The 10768-nt window shown below is 38.3% G+C and overlaps 1 protein-coding gene across 4 annotated transcripts; it reads left to right on the top strand.

The window, feature by feature from the left end:
- The first annotated feature begins 1502 nt into the window (after positions 1 to 1502).
- On the top strand, positions 1503 to 10611 carry LOC106716382 (P protein). Of its 4 annotated transcripts, none has more exons than XM_014509915.2 (17): positions 1503 to 1657; positions 3757 to 3991; positions 5481 to 5640; positions 5910 to 5943; positions 6356 to 6491; positions 6681 to 6853; positions 7185 to 7424; positions 7530 to 7733; positions 7811 to 7926; positions 8041 to 8179; positions 8532 to 8667; positions 8967 to 9169; positions 9322 to 9415; positions 9688 to 9830; positions 9902 to 10012; positions 10205 to 10352; positions 10433 to 10611. In XM_014509915.2, exons 2-17 carry the CDS (start codon positions 3787 to 3789, stop codon positions 10609 to 10611), a joined length of 2421 nt encoding a protein of 806 aa, XP_014365401.2. In that variant the 5' UTR covers positions 1503 to 1657; positions 3757 to 3786. The 4 variants fall into 4 exon arrangements, with proteins under 4 accessions (XP_014365401.2, XP_014365385.2, XP_045538665.1 ...); XM_014509899.2 differs by having other exon boundaries at positions 1503 to 1669; XM_045682709.1 differs by having other exon boundaries at positions 1503 to 1679.
- The last annotated feature ends 157 nt before the right edge of the window (positions 10612 to 10768 follow it).

Genomic DNA, 10768 nt, shown 5'->3' with positions numbered 1-10768 from the left:
AGGTATTTTTATAGAACTTAATTTGTATTTAAACTAAACAATATATTTCAATAAATATTTTTGTATCGTCTTACTAATAATTTCTATCTTTTATAATTTATAAATGACCTAGTAAGAAAGTAGTCTTATCCGTTTCAGCACATAAAATCATCATTCATGAGATTACAAAAAGATCCTTTGGCGAGTTTGCGATTTCGGATGGTAGCAAGAGATTTTGAAACAATTTTGGTTTTTGAAATATATACTCATCTTTTATTACAATATTTTTGCTTATGTTGGTATATTGTGTCTATAGCTTTCATAGCCAAAGATTTCTTTCAGTAACAGCTCACACTTAGGTTTTCATATTAAAACTTGAGTATACATGTGAATGGCCATGTCAACTTTTTTAAACTTAATGCCAGCCACAAAAATGTACTTATCATTAATATGAAAGAAATTTTGAAAATAATGATCTTTTATTTTTATACTTTATTAAGGTTTTTTAAGTTTTGTTTTGTTTTAGAGTTTTATTGTTATATAAATAATGTGATCAATATTCTAAATATTACATTATTATATTAGTAAATACTTTATGAAATCTTAAAACTAATCGGTTATAATATTGTGTATCTAATTTGGTTGTGAGAAATAATATAATTACACAAGTAATGAAATAAAGTCTACGTGAAATGCGAATCAATATAAGAATAGTAGTATTTTCAATTGCCGATCTTATTATAACAATATGTTCTTTGTTTGAACTCCCTGTTTTGTACATAATATGAAGAAAAATAAAAATTGTACATTCCAAAAAATATGAGAAATTAAGTTCTTTCACATTTTATTAATGCTTAATTTGACTCAGTCCTTTTAGTTCTTTAAGAGCATTATTTGTTATTTCAAGACAGCGTGTATTTAATTTAAGTATGTCACAAATTATTGTATTTTAAGTATACAACTTTAATTTAATAAAATGTAATAGAAGTTTCTTCGTGTTTCCATTTTAACAAGTACCTAATTATTCTCTACCTTTATTCAAGACATCTACTTCACCTGCTTCTAATAACGAAACTAAATTATGAAAACAACTACACAAAACTTAATTTTTATATTGCGACTAAAAAAAACAATGTAATTATTGATAAAATGACATGGTACAACTTCAGTATTTTAAAAAGTGTATCGTAATAAATGTAATTCATCGAACCATAACATCCTATTTTTTCTTTGCCGGATAACAATTTACGTCACCAGTATGTAATTTGACCCGGCAAATCGTAAAGCGATGGCACATTGAATATCGAACGAATCCATAAACACAATTAAAAGCCAGAGGCCATTCAACTTGCCTCATTTTTTTGTTTTGGATTAGTTAATTAAATAGGTATAACTATGGATAAATCATATTTTTCTATCTTGGAATTTTTTCAAAATTTGACATGGCAACACTCTTGTTATTACTGCATTCGTTCGCAATCGCAATGTTTTGCATTTTATTATCTATATCAGTTGCGGCTTTACCGCGCTCTTCGTAATGTGTTTTGTTTGTGTCACAGAATATATTTAATAAGTTTTATAAATAAATACGTGAACGTGTATTATATAATAGAAGTTTATTAGTAATAAAAATGTGATTAATGTTTCTTATTGACTACAAGAAGAATGTCAAGGAAACGTTAGTTTGTTGGTAAATATAGGTAGATATTTTATTTGATTCAATGTACGAGCGAGAATACTGGCGACAGTGTTATTGCCAAGACCCGTGACACTTGTATTGACATATTGTCATCCCTTATATTCTCTTTAATTGAACAGTGACAACAATATGTATCAAAGCAATGGAAACGTTTTATTTATCGCCTTGACAGGTTTATTTATCGTTGTTTCTTGGCGCGAAAAGGTTTAGCAAATGAAACATTATTACCATAGCAACATAGCTCGCGGTCTCACGGTCTTTTATAAATAACGTGTTTAATGCTCGTCTTTATATAAAGGTCGTATATATCGAATGCGGTTGTTTCTTACTTTCTTAATTATTATTTTTAAGTATTATTATTCTAATATAAAAAGTAAATGAGAAGTTTTCATAGGCACAGTTCGTTGTAATAAGCGAATGTGTGCATAATTAAATAAAGCTTGCTTCATAGCATAACAACCGACCTTCGTAAACATTAGATGTGCTGTAGGGCTGCCACCTCGTTTTTTTCGCCGTCAGTATTTGGGTCTACGTTTGTTAATTTTGAAATAGAGATATTCCTCTTAAAAATAATATTTTGTTATCACTGAAAATATATTTATCTTAATAATGTGTTATTGCAATAAAAAACGAAGGCTTTTATCTTTCGTTATTTTTGCAAATAATTAAGTTTTATTGCACTTTATAATTTACGTCATAATTGCGAGAATCAACACACAAACAAATGTACTACCTAGATAGAAGAAGACCTCAATTAACCATACTTAATTATTTTTTTTCTTTGAAAATAATTAAAAGGTATTTTGTGTCGACAAAATTCTTACTAACATTATAAATGTGTAAGTAACTGTCTGTCTAGTTTGGATGCGAACACTACTGAATCGATTTAAATGAACTCTTTTGCATGTGGCGGTCAGAGTCGTCTTTTCCGAGGGCGTGGGCGTCCGGAGGCTGGCTCCTGTGGATTGCGCCGGTCCATAGACGTACTACTTCTAGGAATGCCAGACTAACTGTCGCAACCGGGCGAGAAAAATCGGAAAGACGGCCCCGGTTACCTAAGTGTTTATATCAGCCATCGTTGGCTCATTTGCTACCGTCGTTCATCACACAGATAACTTCAAATTCTCGAAAACTAACTGACGACAGGTTCCCTGTTAATGACGTAATGTTTTATTTATTCCTATCGTTATGGAGTGTCAAATTAAAGTTTTGTGCACGCTTGTTGACTAAGCAAACAAAGAAACCGCATGATGTTAGATTTTAGCCTTTCCAAATATGTCCATGATGTCTTCTACTTGGTTAAATATAAGGAGCGTAACACCGAAATATAATCAATTATAACAGATAATTTGATAAAGCACCCAGTCCACTATACCCGAAAAACAGTACAAAAGAGATTGCAAAAAAAGGTACGTTGCTACCACACAACGTAATTATCTTTAAAGAACTGAATTAAATATAGTAAGCGACTGGCAGAGATTAGAGACTAGATTAAAAATCATATTATCATGATCATTACTTATGCTCTACGTTCACGCGGAAGAAGTGACAAGCAAAAGCCTTGTATAACACAATGCAACACGTGGATTACATTTTGTCATAATAATTATCGCAAGGTAGCTGCGACAAATGACACATGTTGAATCCAGTTAAATTCTGTTACGGATAGGTACAGTATGTGACCAATGTAAAAGCCTTGCCGGCATCTGCCATAAAGCAGAGCTCAACCGCTATTGTTACTGTGAACATCTCTGTTTGGTACGCTTTAATTTTTCCTTGATAAATTTTTCATAGCTTACAAACTTACAGTTGCATTACTATGTCGCATCGCTAAAATGTATTGTCATTTTTCTCGAATGCAAATAATTGCGTCATATTAAAACTTTATTAAATACATTTTTACACATAATTATTCCATATTTACATTTTAAGGTACGTATACGATTATGATTTCTGTTGTCGTCGTCTTTCTTTAGTATTTGCTAATCTGATGTTTTAAATGCACCGAGAGATGTTTAACCAGGTGTAGTATAGTAACATGTAAATCTAATTATTCAAATTATTTTCACTGTTCACAGATTTAATCTAAGCTTTGAGGGCTCTTCACGATGGAGAGACTGTGGCGGGCGCTGCGGGGCGGGAGCAGGAGCGGCGAAGGCAAGGAGACGGAACGCGAGCTGAACCGCAGCACGTACTCGCTGGTGTCATGCGGTGATGTCACCCCGCAAAGCCTGCAGCTATGGCTCACCCTGCCGGACGAAATCAAGAACGACCCCGACCTCGACAAGTTCAGGAAGCTCTATGATGAGTCTGGTACGTCTATGAATAAACCGAGTCAGTTCAGAGTTCATTGCGGGTTGCACTAGACGATATAATTTTAGGTATCTGTGGGACGTAAAGAGATGCAGGGACAGGATGCAACCCGGCATACATACCAGACGTTATAAAGTTTGAATTTAATAATACCAATTTGAACCTCTAGTACGTTTTAAAATTTGTCCATTTAAGTAATAGAATGCTTCAAAGACTTGTAAGAAAGTATTTCGTTTCTTTTAAGATTATAGCGCACTTGAAAACTCCTCCCAAAACCGGAACCTAACTAACTCATATACAATAATTTCTTTGTTAGACAACGTATCTTTCTAGATAAATTTAAACAGAAATTATCTAGATTGTTATCATATTTTCGATAATGCCGCGTTTATCTCTGGATATTTCTTGAGTATTTTTTTTCCTTTCTCCTCCAGTTTTATACAAACACACGTTACTCCTAAAAACATTGACGAAAGATATCAAAAACATGGTCAAAGCGTATACACACTTATGTTTTATTCTTGCTAATTACATCACCAGATGTCAGTAAATTATATATCTGAAAACGATAATACCTAGCCTTGTAGAAGTCTATAGTCACAAGTGTATACTAAATAACAAGTAAACTAGTATATATGTATAGTGAATGTGACTCAACAGTCATCGGTACAAGATACACAGTATTATATGATATATAGTATTACATAAAACCTTAATATGAAGCGTTTCATATTAAGGTTTTCAATCAAATAAGATATTTATAACAGCTTATGTACTCGTATTTGTTATTTCAACGTGGACTAAACTTACGAAAAATTATTAAATCATCCAAAGTAACATTTGCTCATATGTACTACAAAAATGGATGTGGTAAAATATTACTAAAGTATTGGTATAAAACATCGTCACTTCCTTATCTGATGACAAAATTTTTTAAGTGTTTTATTTTATTTGGAATGTTAATTTGGACGATGACTGGGAGCACCCGGGTGTGAGTCCCTGAGGGGCGCCAGCCAATGGACATACCACATTTATCGGCGCCAGACTGATTTCGCTTCAAGGCGCTCAATATGGTTAAGACGACCCTGACCATTAGAGTAGCAGTTAGGGTAAAGAGAAAGACCCTATTCTGATATTCTCTATTCCACTATTTTCCATTATAAACTACTAATTGCTACTGCTATTAATTGTAAACGGCTAGTTCGTAATAATTTTTTAATTGTCTATACTTATCTTAATAATATGATATATGCGTATGTTTAGATGGATGGATGGATGTTTGTTTGAAGGTATCCCCAGAACGGCTCAACGGATCTAGATGAAAATTGGCACAGATGTAGAACATAGTCTGGAAGAACACATAGGCTTCTAGAATTATTCGCGCGGACGACGTCGCGGGAAACTGTTGTCGTTAAAATTTAGGTAACGGTGGAGATGTGGTGCTACTGGTTTTTAGTATATCAATCTGCATTAATTAACCCTCTTCCAGATAAATCGAAATTCAACCTGGAAGACAAGAATGTAGCGGAGGTTACAGCCAAGCGTCTGCACATGGTACCGCTCTTGGATGAGAGAGACGAGATCGAGGAGAATAAGAACGGGGATGTTATAGCCGATGCGTCTAGAAACAACGATACCACAGATAATCTGTATGTAATATTAATTATTGATATTAAATAAAAAAGAAATTGACTTTATCTATGTATAAAATTCCCGGAAAGAATACAAATCGTTGAATACTCCAATATCCTTCAAGCAGTTTAGGCTACGTTCGGTTATAAAGAAGTGTTATAAAGGGAACCTAACAGGCATTATTAATAGAGAGCAATCAGGCAAATATAAATTGTTTCTAATTGTATCCAACTCAATAAAGCTGATTTTTTTTTACCTTTTTAAAAATGTTTACTTTTATTTTCAGACCAATTCAACCAGACATCAAATTACGGACAAAGGTAATAATATTTCTAAACTGTATAATATGGTACAACAAATTATTTCACAATGCTCATAATTTCATTTTGTTTATAAACCATATATCAGTTTCTAGATAAATTCATCGTTTGTTTCTAACACTTTTACAGGACAAATGTTTAAATTTTATTTCTTTTTATGGCGCTGCATACAAAAGCAACATGAGATAGGGACAACATTATGGGTTACGATTATTTACATAGCAGCCGCCGACATATAGGAAAAATTATTAACAAATAAGCGATGTTTTGAAAGAAAAATATATCTATTTAGCTAAATATAGACCGACAGGTCTGTTTGTCGCCTTCACTGTCTCGTTTTTTATATTAACGTGATTATTAAGCACCTTGTGACAATCAATTTCTTTTAATTTTTTTATGACATAAATTCCAGATATCGAATGCGAAATACTACACGAAGATGACGTTGCTGCTGGGCTGCTGGCTGTTCTTTACTGTTGTCTTCCTGACGTGCAACGAGAAGAAGGAATACTTTAAGAACACGGCCGTCTCACCTGGTCTAATTAAAAGTATGTTTTTGCATCAAGCAAGAACAAAATGTCTATTTATATAGAATCTGAATCTATCTGAATGTAAAAAATTTAGTCACGTTTTTTATTCTATTATTTTTCTACTACATAAAGTTTATAGTAAAAGTTCGACAGGTTTATGGCGGAAATAAGAAAAAACAGAGAAAACAAGTTGAGTGTACTTTACAGATTACACAATCGGCCCGTTAGAAGCGAACTCGATTCTAGTCAAAGTATCAGGACCTTTCCTGTCAGAGAACGCAGAGATCAAGATGAACTCCAGTGAACTGGAGACCAGGGAGAAGATGGTGGTGTGGCTGGAAACGTGGAATTCATCAAATAATGGGGTGCAAGATCAAATGGTATCTATTCTCTACTAATAAAATTGGAGTGTCTGTATGTAATATGGAAAAATGAAATCCGCGTTTGTTCCGGCTAATCTCCAAAAAGATTGGATCCATTTTGGCGGGACTTTTACTGGAACGTAGCTGATGTGTGCGGGAGTAACTTAGGCCATTTTTTTTAATTCCGCCCTGACAAAGTTTCGAGCGCCCGCCAGTTACAAATAATAAGAGGTTTTCCTGGTTCCTTTGCTTTATTTTCTACAAGTAACCACCAACCCACAGTAAGACGTCTACACTTGCATATAACATGTTGTAATCTCCTCAATCATTTTGTGCAACTCCATTTCAGCCACCAGATTCTTGGACGATATTTTTAGAAGACGAGGATCTAGACTTCAATGCAGGTGAAGAAAGATCGAGGAAGTTTGACTTGCAGCAGACCAATAGCACTTATGCTCTCCGCGTGAAGACCACGGGAGAGAAGACGGTGGCGCTGGCGCTGAGCTGGTCTCCGGACTCGCTGGGAGCCGCGGGCGTAGTGTATGCGTGTGTGTTGTTGTGCGGACTTTACGTGCTCATTATATTTGAGGCAAGTTTACTAAAAAAGGGGTTTGGCTCAAATCATAATTACCAATAGTAAGCAGTCATAGTTTTGATTCTTCTTTCAATAGCTTACGATGGTTTTTTTTTTCAGATAATAAACCGCACAATGGCCGCCATCTTAGTTTCGACAATGTCGATAGCGGCCTTGGCCCTGGTGGGCGAGCGGCCCTCGCTTCAGGAGATCATCTCCTGGCTGGACGAGGAGACGCTGCTGCTGCTCTTTAGCATGATGCTGCTCGTCGCTATCATGGCGGAGACCGGAATATTTGATTACTTGGCTGTATTTGCGTTTGAGGTAATATTTTTCATAATTTAATATTTACTTATACTTAACACAAAGAAAGGCATTATTTAGTTTATGCAATACGTCAGGTGACAGGGGGCCGCTTGTGGTCGCTGGTGTTCCTGCTGTGCGGCCTCACCGCGGTCTTCTCCACCTTCCTCGACAACGTCACTACCGTGCTGCTCATGTCGCCTGTCACCATCAGGTAACACGTCTCATACGGCCTCAGAGGTCGCCTTTTGCCAGCCGAGTAGACTGGCGTTCCTGCCAGTAGACGACGAGTCATGCTACTAGAATGATCAACATACATTGCGTTCAGGCTATGCGAGGTGATGGACTTGGACCCGGTGCCGATCCTGATGCTGATGGCCATCTACAGTAACATCGGCGGCACCGCCACGCCCGTCGGCGACCCGCCCAATGTCATCGTCGCCTCCAACAAGGCCGTCATACAAGCCGTGAGTTCACTTCACTCAATACTGGTTCTACACTAGCTGTCGCCCGCGACTCCGTCCGCACGGAATTAAAAAAAACCTTATGTGTTCTTCCACACTATATTCTACATCTGTGTCAAATTTCATCAAGATCCGTTTAGCCGTTCCGGAAATATCTTCAAACAAACATCCATCCATACATTTGAATCTGAACATTCGCATTTATGATATTAGTAAGATTAGTGGAGAGAGAATTTGGCATCTTTCTGCGATTCGTCTCCTCGTCGATTTTTTTTAATATAACTGGTTCACGCGTTCACTTATCTCGTCCTTGCAGACTTTCAGTACGAGCTTCAGTTAATAAAATTGTGTACAGGGCATCAACTTCAGCAACTTCACAATGCACATGGCGCTGGGCATCGTGTTGGTGTGCGCGCAGACCTCGCTGCAGGTGCGCTACATGTTCCGCGACACCTCGCGTCTGCGCCTCAAGGAGCCTCGCCACATACAAGGTCACACATACTTACTGTGCCATGTCATGTGTTCCTGGTACTCCGTATTCCAGATATAATGTATTTTTCCCTTTCTGGTCACCTCATACAGGTTCCGGCGTGATATTAAAAAGCTTATATAAGTAATAGACCTCTGAATTATTCTAATCCGCTTGGTACTTCTAAAAATTATTGCGTTCAAATCTTTTCAGCCTTTAATATCAAATTGGAAAATTGTTTGTTTAGCTGACATCTTTAGGTAAATGTATCCACACTGGTGATGATTCGAGATGATTATAAATGATGTAAGTATCCCGTAGACCTTCGCAACCAGATATCTATCTGGCGGCGCGCGGCGGAGTCTCTGCCGCACCTGAGCAAGGACGTGCAGGTGGTGAGGGAGCGGCTGCAGCGGAAGGTGGACAAGCTGCACCGCCAGCTGCAGGCGGAGCTGCGCCACACCAGCCGCAGGGCCTGCCCAGAGGACACCTTTCACACCACTCTGCTGCAGTTGAAGGATAAGGTCTCGACAAACATGACGTGTTTTATTTTAAATTTATCTAACTTTTTTCATTTTTAATCTTTTTGAGGTATTGCAATTTAATTTTAACCAACATACACATTTCCATTTTCTCTTCATATAAGTACGTTAACAATAATAGTGTCGTTGTGTAGTACAAGATCAGGGACAAGACGCTGCTGCTGAAGGCATCGGTGACCATCGCCTTCGTGGTGGTCGTGTTCTTCCTGCACTCCGTACCAGAGTTCAGTTAGTGACATTCTGTTATCTGTTTTGATATTTTTTTAATTTCGGCTCAGTTGTGTAACAATTGTTTCCAATAGCACGACTACAAGACGGATGTAAGACATTCGGAAGACGGACAGATAAAAGACAAGATTAAAGATTCATGTTGGACGAAAATCTAAAAAAAGCGATTTCCTATAACAACATTTATCCAGGACGTTTATTTTGTGGTCCGGTCTACTACTGAACGTAGTGATAGCTATGGTCTAGTTACAACAAGAGCGATATGTCCGCAGACCGCGTGTCCCTGAGCTGGACGGCGCTGCTGGGCGCCATCCTGCTGCTGCTGCTGGCGGACCGCGCGGACCTGGAGCCCGTGCTGCACAGGGTCGAGTGGTCCACTCTGCTCTTCTTTGCTGCGCTCTTCGTACTCATGGAGGTATGTCATATAGAGTTTGTGGCCCGTCTCTTGTGAAGTAACTCCATCATTGTAAGGACCGCGACGTGCAGGCGCTGTCCCGGCTGGGCCTCATCTCGTTCGTGGGCGGGATGCTGCAGCAGGTGGTGCTGCAGGCGCAGGGCCGCGCGCGCCTCGCCCTCGCCATACTGCTCATACTGTGGGTGAGTGCTACTTCACACTGGTACAAATTCAAATACTACATACTTGTTACAAGTTAAATATTGTCTTATTTCTTCTTTTATTGGTGGTAACTTTTAGTTCGTAGTTGATATCAAGTGGATTGAGGCCGAGGATTAACTCTTCAAGCATAGCACTTAGATTAAACGTAATAGTAACATGTGGATGTGTGTCAGGTGTCGGGCATGATCTCCGCGTTCGTAGACAACATCCCGCTGACGACGATGATGGTGCGCGTGGTGGTGACCATCGGCTCCAACCCCGCCGTCGACCTGCCTCTGCCGCCGCTCATCTGGGCCTTGCTCTTCGGTGCCTGCTTGGGAGGTAAGCAAGAATGAGATGTTTGGTCTGGGATAAAGAAGGCAAGATGTCTGCTAGTCAAAGTATGTTGTTGTTGTTTGCAGGTAACGGGACGCTGATCGGCGCGAGCGCGAACGTTGTGTGCGCCGGCGTGGCGGAGCAGCACGGCTACCGCTTCTCCTTCCTGCAATTCTTCCGCGTCGGCTTCCCCGTCATGATCGGCCACCTCCTCGTCGCCTCCCTCTATCTCCTCCTCTGTCACTGCGTCTTCACCTGGCACTAGCAGTGTAACTCTGCCACTAGTCTGCCCAATTTCATAGGTATACAGTGGCGCCACTCTCTGCACGTAACTTGACAATTGAGTTTTAGTTTATGTGTCTTATGTAATAATAATTCAAGTGTAAAATGTTAGTCTAATTATTTTGTAAGCTTATATTTTG

The sequence above is a fragment of the Papilio machaon genome, chromosome 19, assembly GCF_912999745.1.
Source record: "Papilio machaon chromosome 19, ilPapMach1.1, whole genome shotgun sequence".
Taxonomy (NCBI): Eukaryota; Metazoa; Arthropoda; class Insecta; order Lepidoptera; family Papilionidae; genus Papilio; species Papilio machaon.
The sequence above is the reverse complement of the archived record's forward strand: the minus strand, read 5'-3'. Positions and strand labels throughout refer to the sequence as shown.